Below are 18,208 nucleotides of genomic sequence, written 5' to 3' on the forward strand. Positions count from 1 at the left end.
AGGGCCGCAACGGCGTGGCGTGCGAGCCCCGAGCTCACCGGCACCGCGCTTCGTGGCTTCGGGCGCAGGAAGCGGCCTAAGGGGAGCCCCTCCTTCGCGCTTCCTGGTCGGCTCCTCAGATTTGGCAGCCGAGCGGGAGGTTTCTTCTCCTGGCGTTATCGCAGCTAAAGGCGCAGGCCTGCAGAAGCCGGTGCTGCCTTTGTCAACTGTCGCCGCTGCCCTACTGCTGCTGGCCGTGTTTCAGGCCGCGCGTCTAACTGCCCAGACCTGCCTTTGCAGGAACACCTCCAGCTCTCCGACCTTCTCTGCCTGTGATGTTCGTTGCACAGCAGCTGTTGTAAAAAAAAAAAACAAAACAAAAACACATCAGGTTGAACTTCCTGGTGAGAGAATCATGTAACTGGCATGGGCACTTTGAAGGGAGGAAAAGGCTTTCCTGTCACCTGGCTCCTGGGTAGCTGAGCGAGCTTGCAGCTGGGTGAGAAGCACTTGTGATTTGCTGTTTGGGAAGTGCTGTGTATCCTGTTGTGGTAGCAGAATGTTGTGTCAGGACACGATGCAGAGGCTAGGTCAGAAGCTGTACTCCTGCGTTATCATAACCGGTGCAGATTTTGCTCAGCAGAAGCTTGTTATTAAGTACTACCTTTCTGTATGCATAGTACTGTTCCAACTCGTTACTGCTACGTACTGTAGTGATTTCACAGGATTTGAGTCAGTTAGCATAGCTGAAGGCTAAAGTTTGTGACAGGGAGAAGTGACATGATGGAGATCTGCCAGACTGTGTCACTTTTAATGCTAACTTGCTTGATTTCCAGAAGAGTTGCAGACATTTCCCTGCAGGGGAAGAAGAGTTTCTTAGAAGTGTACCTGTGACTTACAGCAATAGAAAAAATTGGGGCAGAATGTTTCAGGGTTGAGCAGTGGAGCATGCAATGCACATGTGGGATAACATCAGCAGATATAAATCTTGTCACTGTTTTTATGTGAAAGTTTAACACCTGATACCATTTCAAGAGTCTCAGAATAGTGGTCATCACTGTTCATAGAGGGTTGCTGAAGTGACATACGTGTGAAGGTTAGACTTTGGTGTTCAATGAAATGCCTAGATGTCTGCCTTGTTCCACTCTTTGAGTTTCTACCCGTCCTAGAGGGGGACTGTGAATGATGACAGCTTCCCCATTTCTCTGGGTGGGCTGGTCAGCTGTGTTGGTGTGGAGCTGCCTTAGTGAAGTTCTGAGCAGGAGCAAAATCAGAGGACTTCTTTTAGTATAGAATATCTATTCTAAGCTCTGAGAGCTGTTGTTGCTTGAATCCTGAAAGATGTCGGACAGCTTAAAAAGGATGTGCTTCAGGAAGAACAGAGTCTACAGAAGCAATTTCCATTCCTTGAATTAAACTTCTAAGCATGTGCTGAGTGGTTGATGTGTTCAGAAGATTGAGCTTACAAGATGCATCTCTCTGAAAATAGTGCTCTGGCCTTTTTTTTTCCCCTGCAACTGTTTTCTTGTTCATTCTCCAGCATGCAGCTGCAAAGATCCGTGGCATGAATGAGGACAGTTGCCTGTGGTTTGCTTTGGAACATGTTTATATATCGCTTGGTTAATGGAGAGCTTAAATATGAAGTAAAGTTTCTCCCACCTTTATCCAGTGTTTGTGGTGTGGTGTGCTGTACGTATAATAACCATTCTGTGCATTCTGATCAAGTCTTCTCAAATAGTTAGCAATGAAAGGATAACTTGGGATGAAAAAAAAAAAAGTATTGCAGGATTGTAGTATGTTAGGAAGGTCATATCAAGCAACATGGTTTTTTTTCTTTTTATACCCTTGTTTGAAAGGATTAGCATGTTTAATTTCACAGTAAGTGTGAAGGAAAAGGTGTGTGCTGGAAACTTGTCTGTCCTTTTCATGTTTTGCTGACTGGAGGTAGCACCAGGTTTGTGGAAAGCTGAGCATTATAAACTTTGTATGTTCAGGGAGGACTGAGTTTAGCCAGCTTGTTGTTGTTTATCCTTTTAGGTTAAAGCTAGAAGAGAAATATGGGTACTACAGGCAAATTCCCTAGTATGCAGAATAGCATTTAAGCTTTGGCATTGTTTTAAATGTGCAGAACTGCTGAGCACCTGTGTGTGTGTGCAAGGCATGTGATAAGTGTTTGGTATATCTTTACATGCTTTTCCAAATCAGGTTAGGGGAGCCTTTGCTTGTAGAAGTCATTGCTGAATGCTGGGTTGTCACTTCAGGCTTTACATGCTCAGCATTGTCTTGTAACAGTGATGGCACAGCAACTTGGCTTTTGGCAGATTTGCGTGTATGTTATATTTTGTCGAAGGTAATTTCATGGACTAGAATATTGATCTCTGAAATATCCTGTATAGTTGTATTGAAAAAGAAAATGTCATCGAGTGAGGAATTCACCAAGGGAGACAAAATCTCCCATTTTACACTAAAACAAAGATGACAAGCTGAAGTAGAAGAAAAATACTGCATAAAAGATGCGTGAAGGAAGGTAGCTGTCAAGGATGGGAACATCTCAAGCATTGGAGAGATCACAGGAAAATATCTGTGGTTGTGTTAGATGCAGGTGTGGAAGGAGGGTATAAACCACTGTTTTTCTGGGCACAGGCAAACTGTGTGGCACAAACAGTTGCTTGCTTTTCTGAATAATCTGGTAGCGCTGATCTGGACTGTTAGGACAGCTCCTGTGCTATGAAGTATTTTTGTCTTTGCCCCTAACTTACTGTGTAACACTTAGGAGTGCTGTTATTTTAAATAATGAAAGAAAGAAAGAAATGGTGTCGCTATAGGATTATTCAAAGGTAAAAAATGGAAACAACAAATCTGTTGCTCTCCCTTGATAAGGCATCTTTTTTACAATATTTTTCTTTCTTGTTTACAGAGTCCTCTAGCAAATTAGTCTGTTTCGCTCTGAGAAAATTTGTATATTTGAAGAGTTGTTGATAACTCAAACATGTTAATTAAAGGGAATTCATATCCAGTACACGTGCTCTGAAATTTTTGTTGTGGTGCTGCTGAAGCTTGGAGTAATTACAAAAATTCTGTACTTTTCTGCTTTGCTTTTTCTATGGCCAAAAATCTTTGTTGTCCTTTGTTTCCCCCACCCCAGTGGAGTCCTTTAAGTGTGCTTGTCTGATCTGGAAGTGCACCTCTCTAGTTTGAAGTGTTCATGTTGAAGTGATTCATGTTTCAGCTGCTTTCCTATGGACATCCTACTGGGATTTCAAACTGGATTCCTCATTTTCTTATCTTCTGAAAAAGTCTCATGATCAGATACAGTTCCACTGAATACTTCTTGTATTCTTGTACTTCAGACATGGTCTCATCTGACTCTGGTCTCTTTATAAGTCCTGTTTATTCTTTGTAAACAGTCATGTCTGTTCATTCCTCTTCATTCTTAATTGTTTATGCTTCTCTTTGTCTGGGCTGTAGAGTAGAGAGAACAACCCTGTTGTAAACTGCTCTTTCTTTTTCTCAGGTCCTTACAAACATTTCTCTTTTGCTCGTGTGCTTTTGCTTTTCAGGCTTTCTTTCCACATACACCAGATGTAAGACTTTCTCTGTAAGTCCTCAGTCTGTATGAGTGTGAATGTCTGCCTTTTGCTTTCTCACTTTTTCTCCCCATGTCCTATCCAGTTTTTTTTTCTCTTTACTTCGTGGGGTTTTACTCTTGCTTTTTGTCCTTGTTCTCTTTCTTGAGGCCTTTCTAATGAAGCAGGTGTGAAAATCAGTGCATTTTATACATGATGTTATTTTGTCAAAGTCCTGAAGAGTTTCCCTCTAGCTGTCTTATTTATGCCACTGATGCTTATGTAGCAGTACAAGATTAGTGTTGTGTTCTGTGCAGGTCTGCAGGACTTTGCATAAGTGCAGGAGTGAGTGTGGTGTTGCACTGTCATGGAAGTGCATCCCAGTACCCTTACACTGCCTTCCTCTGCACCTAAGTGTACCGGGAAAAAATGAGGGCTGGGCCTTGGTAAAGTTTTGCTGCTGTTCTAACTGCTGATCTGCTCTGATGTTCTTGAAAATGCATTCTGCGGAAAAGTGCTCTTCTTTTGTCGTCTTCTTGACAAAAACCACGCACGTCTTCATTTAGAAAACCAAGTTGTAGAACTATTCTGCATCTCTGGAGGCCTCCTGCTTGACTAGATCCATCTTGATGTTTTGTCTGAGGAGGGGAATGATTCAGAGAACTGGAGATTGATTTGAATTATCTTTATTTTCAGGATTGTCAAGATGGTGGATAAAAACATTTACATTGTACAAGGCGAAATCAATGCAGTGGTGGGAGCCATCAAGCGTAATGCCCGATGGAGCACTCACACACACCTGGTAAGTTGCCTTGGGTTGTTGCTACCCATTTGTGCTGTGGCAGCAACTGCTTGGTTTAGAGACATCCTTTTTTTTTTCTTTTTTTTTTTTTTAAATAGTTGCTTATAGTTTCATACCTGTTTTGTTAAAAGTCATGAATACAATGTTTCTAAGTCTAATAACGCTGTAGTCAGTTTTTGGCTTCCACAGTGAAGATGAGTGCCTGTGGTGTACTGGATCTGTGGTGCACTTCAGAATGCCAACTGATTAGCGGATGGCTGTCATCCAGCAAAGTGATTTCAGTTAGTCAGAGGGCAGGGCCCTTGTTCCTTCTAACAGCATTTCTTCGCTAGTGCTCACTGCCACCCAGTAGTAGGTGTGGCTGGGGATATACACAGCTTGAAAAAACTTACTTTAATAACATAAAGATAAAATAAAGTTAAAGGATGCAGTTATTCATACTTTCTTCAGGTTTATTCATTCTTTCTTCAGGTTATTTTAATGGCACCAAATGTCATTGTATTTCTGTTCCCATTACAATCTGCATAGATTAACATTATAGCAAATCCAGATGAGCCATTTAAATATGGTATGAGATAGATCTGCTCTGAAATTTATTGAACAGTGGAGGACTAATCAGAAATACTTCAAAAGACAACAAACCCAAAGTGGATTTTGCTGTCTTGAATCTATTCTTTGACATTTGAGTTGTATAACATAAGATAGTGCTAGAAGGAAAACAAAAATACTTCTCTTGATCTTGATGGAGTAAATAGTCTGACAGTGTTAAGCTCAACCCATAATACTCCCCTGAGTACGAAGGTGAGGTCTTTACATACCCGTTATTAGGATGCATCTTCAGAAGTACGTTTGCTTCATTAATGGCTTTTTTTCATATGTATAACCTATAGGATGAAGAAAGGGATCCCTTGCTGCATAGCTTTAGTGTCTTAAAAGAAGTGCTGAATAATATAACAGGTAAGCTTATGCAGAAATCAGCAGGTATGTGTACTTGCTTCGGTATATGCAAATAAATTTTTTCTTTCAGTTTGTGTGCAGGTGTACTATTTTGTCTTATTTACTATCCAGATGTATCAAATAATGAGAAAAGGACAAATACCTACAAGCTTTTCTAGAGAAATAGTACCACTTGCTACTATCTGGACATATGGCATATATAAGTGTGTGTGTATTGTTTGTATTTATGTATATATTTGTGTGTCTATATGCATGTTTTTTTCTTTATACTGAAGCTTATAGAAATATAATAATATTATAATAGGAAATATAATAATAATAGGAAATCTGGCATATTATTATGTATAATCTTGTGTTTTGTTTACGCTTTCCAGTCTTTGAGCGACAAGAAAATCTGTTTGGCAAGGTGCCTCCTGTTGTCTGGTTTCTCCTTACAGTCTTTGATTTGTTGGGTTTCATCATTCATTACCAGTAGCAAGCGAAGAATAGAGAACACTTTCCATTTGGATCACTTGAATCTCAAAGTGAATGTCTTACTTTGGGACCAGTTGCACCAAAAAGTCCTGGGACTCTGTGCTGATTGCAGTAGTGGAGTATATGGCTGCGATGTTGGTTCTGACCAGGTCTTCACTTCCAGTTCATTTTTCCATTTCCACCTAGGTTTCCTCTGTTATTAGTTTCAGGAGCAGTTGTTTAACCTTGGTATATTGAGAGCTGGGAGGTGAGCTAATGCTGTACTGCTGGTTCTTTCCAGAGTTTCTTATTTGCAATATTTGGAAGTAAGCTTTATTTCTGATCCCATTATCACAGTGGGTGTTTAGAACTACATTCAGCCTAAGTTTGAGATGGGCTTTTTTCATTTCTGATTGTAGAGTATGCCTGTTCCTATGTCATTGCTGAGCCTGGAATCCCTTAAGAAGAATATTTACTAGAGCAGGAGTGCTGAGGACCCATACCAGCATTTAGGTCCTTATTCCTTCCTCTTCTGTGACTGCCTACAAGTGTAGAGGTTTTTTTCGTTTGTTTGTTTTTTACCTCCTCTTTTGCCTGAAGCATTTCCTTTGGCTATAGGCAAGACTCAGGTCATGACATCATAGACAACTCTTGCACAGTGTGTATTTCTGGATAGTATCTTTGTTGTTCAGGATGCTCCACCTTTCCACAGACTAAATGACGTGCTGGATTTATGTGTTTTGTAGGCTCAGTCATATTCTGTAGGATATGCATACAATCTCCAAAGTTGTCTTGGGAGGATGTTTTCCTGGCACTCATCTCTTCCTTCTGTGAGATAAAGTTCTCTTGAAGATGAGACTCTTGAAATTCCTTGCCCTGCAAATACGACTTCGTATCAAGAAGATGAGGTTGCTTGATTAAATGCAATATGAATAAATATCAGGGATTGGCTGTTTATGTGTAGAACCTGGATGCAATATGTTGTTGACTTGATGGGAGAAAATGCAAGCCAAATATCTGCTTGTGTTAGAGAAAGCAAAGTTTAATGTACTGAGAGACTTAGAGACTCTGAGTTCAGTCATCTCGTAAGTGAGGTTTACACTGAGCTAGTAGTTGCTTATATATGATAATGATCATAGCATGGTGGTTTGATTACATGGGATTCTTTTAAATAGGTGATTTCAGTTTCAGTGACTGCTATTTTCAGACTAGTGGCTTGAGATAGGACATCACTGGTGTGCTTTTTTTCTTCAGTTTCACACATGTGCTGTTTTCCAAGCAATACTTGGGTATAGAGCCTCCTGCCTCATCTTTCAGGCAGTGAAAAGTCCAAACTTAGTTTTTTCTTTTTTTTTTTTTCCTAGACCTTCCTTTCACGTCTCTTTCATTAGCTCATGGAAACGCATTGCTTTTATATTTAAATTTATTCAAGCTGTAATCTTTGACATTTGAGTTAGCTTTTAGTACAATTTTGCATTTATAGTAATATATATTATGTATTTTCTCAATCCCCCAAGAACCCATTTTAATCTGTTCCGGATGCAAATTTCAGGCTGCCTTGTCCCATCTCCCCTCTTGCTCTCGCCCCCCCTTCCCCTCCCCCATGGAGCATGTTTGATCAGGTGTGGCAGGAATATCCACTGTCAAGCTGCGCCCTTTATATTAGTCAATATTATCCTTCCTTCCCTCCCACTCCCTTCATTCTCCTCTGGGCTTTACCAGTTGATTTATAATTTTGGAATTCTCATCGGAGTCTGTAATACAGTTTGTTCATTATTTAACCAAAACCTGTTTAATGAGCAAAGAGAGGCAATGTAAATGTTAGGCATGTTGCAGTGGAGTACCTTTTGTTCTCCTCTGAGCTAGTGGGTATTAACTCTGTCATGACTGTGGTGCTGAAATACCCCGGTCAAGGGTATATAGATGCACTGTATACCTCCTGCAGCTAAAGATTCCCATTTCAAAGTGTTGTTCCACAAGAATAACTAAATTACGAATGTTTTATTTGATTAACCAAAACCACTAAGTCCTTGCCTGCAACCACCTAGTGGTATCCCATCCCACTGTAATATCTAAGTGGGCACTTGAAGGAAACATCTAGAGGTGTTCTTGAGGAGCACAAGCAATCTCATGGTTATGGTAAGAATAACTTCACTTCTGCCAGTCAGTGTATCTGGTGAAAGGCCTTGGATTTATGGGGAATAATGTTGCTTTTTAAAATTCTTACAGAGAAAGTTAATTTCTGTTGCAACTTGGTGTAGATTTATAAAAGAAAATGAGCATGTCTGTTCTGATCCGCTCTCATTTTCTGAATACTGTTTTTATATTTACATGCTGCATACATTTCATTATTTATAGCAGCTGCATGAAAAATAGAAAAATGGATGTACTCTCATCTTTAGTGTTGTATGCATGACTTCAAAATAAATTTAATAGTTGAATGGTTGTACTAGGATGAGCACGGTATAACCCTGTCTGTAATGGTATCTTATGTTTCCAGAGCTTAGTTAAACTATGGATCAGTGTCCTCAGTTCTGACTGTGTGCAAACAATGAGTATCAAGCTTTGTTCATGCTTGCAAAATCGGAATAAAACTAGGTTTAAAAGTTATTTTAAATTTAATGTAGGCCTTAGAATTGATAAAGTTTGGATCTAGGGTTTTTGCCACCACAACTTTAATTTCACTACTTTTTAAAGTATATTCAATAATCTAGAAGATATGTCTAGATCTTGAAGTCTTTTTGTGCTGTCAGTTTTGTTATGGTTTTATGTCAACAAAAGGAAGCTTCTTCTTGACAGCCAGTGATAATAAAGCATCTTCTCTTTCCTGAGTGTTTCAATGTTAGGATATGAGCTCAGCAGAGAGAGGTTTTATAACCAATGATGTCCGGAAGTACAAATTCATCATAAGCCTCTTTTTTATGATCTGTTAAGGATCGAGTTTGCTTAAATCTTGCTGTGGCTGTTGAAGTCTTCAGACCATTCCAATATGATGTATCTGCTTTCACCTGCACATCTGTAGCGATTTGCCCTGATAGGAAGGATGAGTCAGTAAGCAGGATTGTCATGACTGAATTACTGCTTGCTGGTGTGTAGGATGGCTTTAGGACAGCAGATGACTGAATGCAACAGCCTTGTACAAGTCAGCAGTGGGAGAAGCAGGTGTTTGTGGAAAGTGTGTGCATCAAGAGTCTATTTAAATAAGGTTTAAACTAGGTAAACACACCTGTGAAGAGGTACTTGTGTATATTTTAGGGCCAAGAGTGCCAGACTGGAAGGTTTGAGTCCTTTTATCCTCTGGTGGTTCAGAGTTACTACATTTAAACAGAAGCTGCGAAGTAAGCTGTTAGAAGCACTCTGATTTCATGCACATTCATGACATTTTAAATGAATGCTTTATAGTGGGTTCAGAAGAATCTTTTCATGGCTTATTTCAGACAAGAAGCTGCTGCAAATCTCCATCTTTAGAGGGTTGGCTGGGGCATTAAGAGCTGGCTAAAGGTCAAATGACTGTAACCATAGGAGAACCTTTGCCCAGTGTACCGATTTAATATACTTGTTACTGTTGCCATCAGTTTTCTGGAATGTAGATTTGATTGCAAGCTCATTTTCTCATGTCTGATCACCGGAAATGGTTTCTAGAGAAAATCTGACATTCAGATGGAAAAAATACAGAAATTTTATCCCGATTTGGGATTAATGTCTGAATCTGTAAGATCTCATTTTAAAAGTAGTGTTCTCAGTGCAGTTGAATAGACTCCGAGACATGTATTGCAGTCTATTTAAGTGAAGAAATTTGGAAAAATTAATGTTTTTTAAAGAAGAATAGGAAATAAATGATATCATCATAGGGCTGTAATTCTTGTAGCTTTGAGTTGGCAGTTAAGAGCACTGCCATATTTTTGCAAAAAGTGACTGGACGTAGTAGCATATAGCAAATACTGATTGACTGTATCTGTGAAACTTCTCCATTTGTTTGCATTGAAGGATTGCAATGTTATCTGGAGCAGAAATTAAAAAAAAAAAAGCTTTAATGACAGTTTCGTAAGAAGATCTAGAAGACTATCTACACTCCTAGATTACTTCTGTTCCTGTGACTACTTTTTAAAAAGAAAAATTATCTTTATTTGTTTAGTATCAGGTATTTGTTAACTTCGTACTTTGGAAGACCAAGCAACTCTGGCTAACGTTTTGCTTTTATTGCATTTTTCACAATTTTTTTAAGAATCACAGAATATCCTGAGTTGGGAGAGCCCCACAAGGATCATTGAGTCCAATGGAAAGTGTGCAAGAATGGTTTTAAAAAAAAAAATAAATAATAAAGTAAGGTTTCTTGCATAACTTCAATTCAGTTGTAATTATTAATGGGTGGCAGTGCAATTTTAATCTATGTCACGTGATCTAACATGGTGTACAGAAGTGGTAATTTAGTTCTTTGAATATTTTTTCTCATCTTCCTTCTATAAAAAATAGGAAAATGACAGTGACACTCTTAATCTGATGCTTTGTTTGCAGACTGAATGCAGACTACTTGATTCTTGTGTACTGTATTCAGGCTTTGCAGTAAAAATTGTCATTCTAAAAGCAAGTTCCTAATCTTTGTGAAAGCAGGCATCCTTCCAAGTGCAGAGAAATGTAAACCAATGTAGTATTTTTGCTTTGAAGCTGCAGGTAGTTCCAGGTACCCTCTCTGAGAGTGGTGCATCTTCCTTCTAATCTCTTTGCAACATCAGATGCATCAAAGGGCTGTCTTGTGGCTAAGGTCTTTGAATTTCCCACAGATATTTCTATTGATATTTTTGGCATAGATTTTCCTAGTGTTACTGGTGTAGTCATAAACCAGTCTCTTTCTGAGTGATTGCTAATTCTGTTCTTTACCTTCTAAGACGGTTTTCCAAGAGTGATGCTAACATGCTCTAGGAATGGGCAGCTGCACTAGAAGACCTGTGAGATGGAAACTTCTCAAACCCAGAACTAACACCAACATTGTCTTTTCACTTAAGATTTAGTTTATTTTTGATATAAAGGAAGAAAGAGGAACAGTATGCTTGATGAAAAATAACTGTTTAATTAGTATTCTTGAAGCTTATACATGCACTAGGGCAAGCATAGTAACCTTTTCCAAGGTTTTTCTGTTGTTATTTGTGGGGCAGCATTTGTGCAGAGTGTGTTTGGAGCCATACTTTTTGTGTCATTGAGTTGTTCACTGAAGCCTTCATCATCAGTTTGTGAGTGAGGTGGGACTCCTGGGAAGGGGAAGCTTTTAACAAAGAAGATAATTAAGACTGGATAGGGCAGAAAGGGCTTGATAGTTTATGTGGCAGCCTTAGTTTGAGAACATGATAGCATCTTTTATTTTGTGTTTTGGAGTCCTAAGAAACTTGCAGGAAAAAAAAAAATCCAAACAAATGGAGCGGCTCTGGGAATATCTTCGGGGGGAGGAAGGGGAAAATGGGACAAACCCAAAACTAAAAATGGTAAGATGGAATTCAGATAAGGTATTTCTGCATTCCTCTTCAAGCCAGGACATCCAGTCCCTTCTACTGTCCTGTACCACCATCTTGCAATATCAATTTACCCTCTTTTAGTACAGTTCTTTGTGTGTGATTTAATATGAGAGGTTGGACCTGGTCTACTATCTGTGCCCAGCTAATGAATGGCAGGTACAGGCAGGAGGTGGTGCTGTTGGAAGGAATTGTTTCCTGACCCCTAATCCTTAAGGACCCCAGGATTTAGATGGACAAGCGCTCCTGGCTGTTGCTTGGCAGAGTTCCCGCAGTGTGCTTGTTCTGTAACACCAGCCTTCTGTTACCTCTGAAGAGCTGCCACATGTGCACGGTGTGCAACTGACTCTCTCTTGTTCCACGCTTGTTGAGCAATTATTTTCCCACTTGTTGGGCACTCCATTATTTCCTTCAGTTACTGCTTCTGTGTGAAGTGGAGCCATAAAGGAAATGGCCTAATGTACATACATTAGTGGGCAATAAATTGCAGTTTGATTTGGTAGAAAGGCAGTGCCAGATGCTCTGTTGAAGTTAAGGTTCCTCTTAAGTCATTCATGGAGATTTTGTTCTGGGTGTTTTTGATGTGCTGTCTTTGTGGATTGTGCTATCTTTGTGGTCACTCGAGACCAGTTAAAAGTGGTTGTGGCCAATTAAGAGACAGTAGGCTACTTGCATGGTAGTAAAAGCCCTCTGGAAGCAGAAATATATGTGAAATTGTTGAATTCTAGTAGGACTTCATTAAATATATAGTTCTTCTCCTGATCTGGAACCTTTCCTTCTGTTTTCTTTCCCCTTTCTTCCCTAAACTGCCATCATCTGACCTGTTAAAAGAGTGGCTTGCAGGTTATTAGCTTCAGGGAATCAAAACTGGCGTCAGAAAGTGTAAGTGCATATTTATGTAGTTAGGTAATATGTGATTGGACTTCCAAGTCTTGATCATACACACACAGTGTACATACTAAAACATTCCTCGCGTCAGAAAGTTTGTAGCTTTAGAAGGTGGAAGCAGAGAGAAGTCATTAAGTATACAGAGGTTTTAAGCACTCAAAGGTTTTTCTTACTGACTACCTCAATTTCTCCTTCAAACAAACCATTGTTGGCTGACCCCTAATAAGGCATATAGCAAGATGTGAATTTGAAGAGGTTTGAGATTTGAAAGAATAAGACGTCAGGCAAAGTGTTCTGTTCTTGGGAATAGTGCAGAGATGTGTGATGTGGTGCTTTTCTCAGTAATTGTTGTGGAAGATAAAAGCCAGCAGAAGGGCCTGAATTGGAGGGATTCAGAGGTAAGTATGAAAACAAAGTATAAAAGGATAAAATTGGTTGTAAAATAGCAAATTAATGGATTAGAGGATGTTAACAGTAAAGTAGTGCAGTTTGAGGCTTACCTGTTTGTTGGTAAACTTGCTGATTTTCTTTCTAAGGTAAACATACCTTGTTTGTCTGCTCTCTGAGTGTTGTGCAGTAGATTCTTCCTGAAGGGTTTTTACATTCACAAAAAAAAGTTTTCACATTTAGACCTTCTCATTCTAAGTTGTGGAAACAACTGTTAACATCTCTAACTGCATCCAGTCCTTCAGTAACTAGTGTAATCTTTTAGATAACATAAATGACTTGCCTTACAGCATCTCTAAATGTTGCAAAGAACAGGAAGTTTATCATATATTGTCTATAAAGTAGTAACTTAAAGGTATGGTCTTAGGTCTTGTTACGTGATGGGTTCTGAGGTGAAGAGATTGCATGTCATGGATGAGTTTGAAATGTATTCATTCCAGTGTTCATAGAATCATAGAATGTCTTGAATTGGAAAGGACCTCAGAGGCAATCTAGCTCCACCCCTGGGCTGGGTTGCCAGCCACTCAGTCAGCTGTTGGTGTTGCCAGCACATGCTTTCTGGGGGAAATGCTTGGGAGTGAATTTCTTAATGCATTGAAGAGAGATATACTATGACTGATTTCCTATGTGTAAATAAAATGTCACAAAATTTTAGAATATAAATGCTCATGTGACTTGGAAATGCCACTGTAAGTATTAAAGCAACCCGCTCTTTCTTTAAACTCCTAATTAGATGTGCATGTTTCTTGGTTAGCTTAAGGGCATGGATGGACAGACTGCATCAGTTAAACTTCCTGAAAAGAATGCGCCTGAGCTTTTTGTATGAAGTTCTTTGTTTCTCACTACTTCTGTACACAAGCATGTTGTGGAAAGTGAGAGATGTATAGCTCTGTGAAAGCTGATGAACAGTACAACAGTGATTAAAAAAAAAAAAAAAAACCAACAACAATCAGAATTGTGCAGAACTGCAAAAGGAAAGCATATTAGATGAGCATTTGGACATAAGTGCAATGGAACTGAAGTTGATAGTGATGTTGGCTTTTGCTATCCTGTTAAAATCTGTATTTTAGTAAGTTTCACTTAGATAAACTACTTCCATGACAGCTTATGCTAGTATATTTTGCACTGCACTCACAATTACACAACTGTAATGCTCAAGGGATGCACTTGATTAACGCCAGTTAGCAGAATAGGATAAATTGTTCAGTGTTGGTGGTACTTTGATGTGATCATCTGTCTGTATCCTATTATAAGCACTGCAGAAGTTCTAATTTCCAGTCCTCTCCTTGGCCTACTACCGTACTGTTTCAATATGGCTAGCAGTAAGTTATAAACAGAGCAGTCTTCTTCTGAATGTGCATGCCTTCTTTTCTCAGTGCAGGAGCGTGATTTCTTGCATGACTGTAAGTAGTTCTTGATGTGTGTGTTGTGGTATTGATATTTAAATGAGATGAGAGACATCAGAACAATGGTGCTAACTTTTAATTGGATTTAACTTAATTTGGGGGAAGTTTGTTGTTAAACTCCTGTTAGTTTTCAATAAATTATCATTTTTTCTTGATACAGTGAAGAAATCTGCCAAGTGGCTGTTGAATTAGCTTCCATTTACCTCTTTATTAACTGCTTAAGTAATTATGTGGCAAACTGTAAATATAAGAGGCATTGATGATGTAAATCAAGATGTGTTGTCATCTTGATTGTGATGTACTGAAAGAGAAAGAGTCTGTGAGCTCTGAGGATAACCAAGGGATGGGGCTTTATTCTGGAAATAAAAAGTTTGGCAGTGGTACAATATGATTGCTTATGTAAGCATCTTTAGTAACTGCACTTAGGAACTTGGATGTTCTTCAAAGCAAGATTAGTTTATAGTGGCCTGTAATGGCTCTGTAATAATTAAGATGGCTGTCACAGAAGCTTGGGAGGGGACATCATCAACTGGCTTTCACTTTAGTCTGAGGTTTTCCCATTGCTTAGAAATACTTTCTTTTGCTTTTTGTATATGACTCTTTGTTAAAACATTTGGATTTTTACAGACTGAAATGTGAATGTATTTAGTCAGCCTTAAGATCTAACAAGCTCTATACTTTTTACATCTGTGGTTCTCCTCTCTTAGATGCGTTGTGCCTCAGTCTGACACTGATACATGCAATTGGGAGAATGAGCTGGGAATATTCACCATGGCGGCCTTCGTGATGAACACAAAGGTGTAGGAAGTGTATTTGCCTAAATATTTACTGGGCTGTCGTGGTCAACAGGAAGAGGCTTTTTCAGTTGGAACAAGAGTGGTGTGATAGTGTGGGGAAATTAGCTTTTGGTTTGGTGAAGAGATACAGCAGTTCTTTAAAGAAGGTGAAATAACATTACACCGTGGGCTGTTTTTCCAGAGTTGGGTATGTTCCAATTGACCTCATCAATGTGAATGGAAGAAACTAATGCTACTAACCTTCTCTGTCAGCACTGTTACCATTCAGTCCTGAACAATAGGAGAACTCTGCTTGATGCAGGAGTGCAAATGCTTGCATCATGAAGGCTTCTGCCTCACTGAGAGCGTAAAAGAAGTAGTATCCCATGTTAAGTACAAAAAGAAGGTAATGTTTTCTTTGGGAAAGTATTTAGTTAATTTTACTTTCTCAAAGTGTTGGAAACAGGAGAGGAAGAAATAAAAAGATCCGGACATTTTAGAAAGCAGTAAAGCTACTCTAACAGAGTAGTTTAATAATTGAAAAAAAGAGCATTGTCTTTAGAGAAAAAGAAATTGCTCGAGAAATGTAGAATGAAGTAATGGGGGGAGACCATCATAGCATCCTGGAATGCTTGCTTTCATGGTTGTTCAGTAATTTTGTTTGTGTTAGAGGCAGTATCAACCTACATTCTGCAAGCTGTTTATTCCCTTTCACTTTTACTATCAATCCATTCAGAAACTCAAAGCAAAGTTCATTTTCTATCAGCTGCCTTTAAATTGTAGTTTCATTTTGGGTGGTGGTTCTTTATGCTATTGGGTTTCGCAGTCCATGCTGGTGCTTGTTCACATGCAGCAGGCCCATGTGCTGCAGAGGAAGGTCACACACTCGCTTTCACTCTGCAGGAGCAGCAGGTGATGGTACCAGCTGTTCACATCTCTGTATTAGATGCCTGAATTTGAGCAGCTGTATGAGGCTGCTAATAAACTCTAAAATGTAATGCAGTTCATGTTTTGCCCACATTTCACTTGATCCTTCTCGGCACCAGCCAGTATTTCTTAACATCTTTCAATACCACCTCATTTTCTTTCTTGTCATGCTGGTCTCTACTCCTCTTGTATGAGGTGCCAGTCAGACATTTGAAAGTTATTCAAGTGTTGCAGATTTGGAAAGCAAAGGGAGCCACAGTACAGTAATGTATAGAATTTAAGGAAGCAGAAATAATGTCTCTAGAAAAAAAGAAAAAAAAAAAATTTAAAATTTTTCATAGTTTAATGCTCTAGCAAATAATTTAGAGTGTTCTGAAGGATGTTGCTTATCTTTAAGCAATAGGAGTGTTAGATACAAACTGAGGTGTTTTTTCATGTGTTTGTTTTAGATGAATGTGTCAAAACTGCTATCGTTCTGAGGAATCTTTATTTGTATCTGGTTAGCTGAAGAGATCCTATGTGAATCTGCTGTTAAAGGAAAGCTGCAATGATTTTTAATTCCACTTTAGGTAATAAAATTGGCCTGGCCATGAGTTTTGATATATTCACTGTTTATTTCAACTCGTGCTTTTTATTTAAAAAGCTTATTTGTGACCTGTTAGGACCCTCTGTTAAGCCAGTTAAATAAACCCCGAAAAGGTTGAAACTGCCTGTCTGTGCTTTCCAGAAAAGGGGAGGAGGGAACCAAAGGAAAGATATTTACTGTTCTAAACCCTTTCAGCTCCTCAGTTCACCTTTCCTCCTGCATCACTGATTTAGCTCCCGTATTCTCTGGAAGAATCGTAGTGCCTAGAGCTGAGAAATACCGTGTCCCCACTGACTGACACCAATGTGATAACCGAGTTCTCCTCCTAGTTCTTAGAGGTGACTTGGTGGGTTATTTTTGTTTGATTGTTTCCCATTGCTGTAATCTCAGAAAATGCACTTTGGAATTAAGGCCATATTGAAGGGGGCAGAAGCTGTGAGGAGAATCTTTTAAAAGCACAGATGTGAAGAAGACTTTGATAGTACCTTTGTTCAAAAGAATTTCAGGGAACTTAATTACCTTGGCTCATGCTGAATTGCTGTAAGAAGTGTTCTATGAAGCTGGAAACATACGAACTTAGCTGTGCGATTAGAGATCAGAAGTATATGGTAGAATATAGGAAGAATATAATGGTTAAAATAGCAAAGGGGCTTAGCTCAGAAGAAACAAAGCTAGCTTTTAATTAGAACCTCTTTTTATTTCTTCACAACTCACCTTGTTTTAACTGGCCAACGTTTTTAAATTGAGCTGTCTGAACTAGAACTGATTTTCCTCGCTTGATCTGTGTTGCTTTCCTCCAACAAAGACAGCACCGTTTTTTTTCTCCCTGTGTGAGGAGCTGATTCTCCCATAGCAGATTAGAGCTGTAAGCTCCTTGTTTAGTGTCCAGCCTTTTTTCAGACAGCCTTACAATGCTTTCTAGACAACCAGTATTAATTGGTTGAAACAACCAGTTATTTTTAACTGCATGCTTCAGATTTTTTTCTTCTATTCAGGTGTCTCCATTAGCCATAAAGAAAGCAGTTGAAGTAAATAGCTGTATCAAATGAAGCACCTCTTGTCCCCACAACTGCTTCCAAAATAAACTGAGAATAATGCTTTACATGTTTTTTCTCCTTTAACTCAAAAGGCAAGCAACAGAGGAAGCATGGATTAACATGTAGTGATTTCTAGGAGCTGTGCTCTGCCCGGATTCCTCTGTGCTTGGGCTGACTGACAGCGACATGTGGCTCAAGTGCATCTGGAAATATATCACCGGCAAAATTTGCTTGGGTAAATATAGCAGGAATGGGTTGTGAGGGCAGGAGACAGATTGTTCTGGGAAAGGAAGCGTTGTCTGCCTTTCGTCTGAATAACTATTTCCTATATTTCTGAGACTTATCTTTTTCTTTCAGTGTGGCTAACGTATGAGCAGGGTCTGAGATATTGGAGATATTGGCTGTGCTCTGTTGTGTGTTCATTGGGTCGGAATATTTCCATAACGATACTATCGATAGCAGTTGTAGAGAATTGATGCAGTGGTGTTTAAGTAATGGTGGCACAAACAAGTTTGTTCTGCTGTAAGCTCTTATTGAAAGTAGGGCAGAGGAGAACTCCCTGCATGGACATCAAATACGGAAGAAAAGCTTCAAAAATTTTGGGACATGCTAATACAGAAGAATCCCGACTTGCTTAGAAACGTGACTGTTTTTAGCCCACATGGTTTCGGGGGGGAGGAAAAAAAGGCTGTAAGCCCTTTCTGAAATTCTTTTCTTTTGTGGGCAGTTGCTATTTAGAAGATGGATAGGAGTAGAAAATGCCAATTACAAGGTTTTCTCTAGTAAAAGCTGACTGGCAAAGGGATAAAGCTTCTCAAACTAGTGTGATAATGATGCAGCTCTCAAGGCAAATTGCATTGCTGACAAAAAAAAAAAAACC

The 18,208-nt window shown here is 39.1% G+C and overlaps 1 protein-coding gene across 5 annotated transcripts in view; it reads left to right on the plus strand.

The window, feature by feature from the left end:
• The first annotated feature begins 4,211 nt into the window (after window positions 1–4,211).
• Window positions 4,212–18,208, plus strand: part of GBF1 (golgi brefeldin A resistant guanine nucleotide exchange factor 1) — a 93,628-nt gene continuing 79,631 nt past the window's right edge. For 4 of the 5 annotated variants that reach the window (XM_010714425.3, XM_010714426.3, XM_019617599.2 and 1 more), the window contains exons 1-2: window positions 4,212–4,347; window positions 5,238–5,304. In XM_010714425.3, coding sequence (XP_010712727.1) covers window positions 4,252–4,347; window positions 5,238–5,304 — 163 coding nt within the window. In that variant the 5' untranslated portion in view covers window positions 4,212–4,251. The remainder of the gene's footprint in view (window positions 4,348–5,237; window positions 5,305–18,208) is intronic. The other variant, XM_010714428.3, reaches the window with a different exon arrangement.

Source organism: Meleagris gallopavo, chromosome 8, assembly GCF_000146605.3.
Source record: "Meleagris gallopavo isolate NT-WF06-2002-E0010 breed Aviagen turkey brand Nicholas breeding stock chromosome 8, Turkey_5.1, whole genome shotgun sequence".
Classification (NCBI taxonomy): Eukaryota; Metazoa; Chordata; class Aves; order Galliformes; family Phasianidae; genus Meleagris; species Meleagris gallopavo.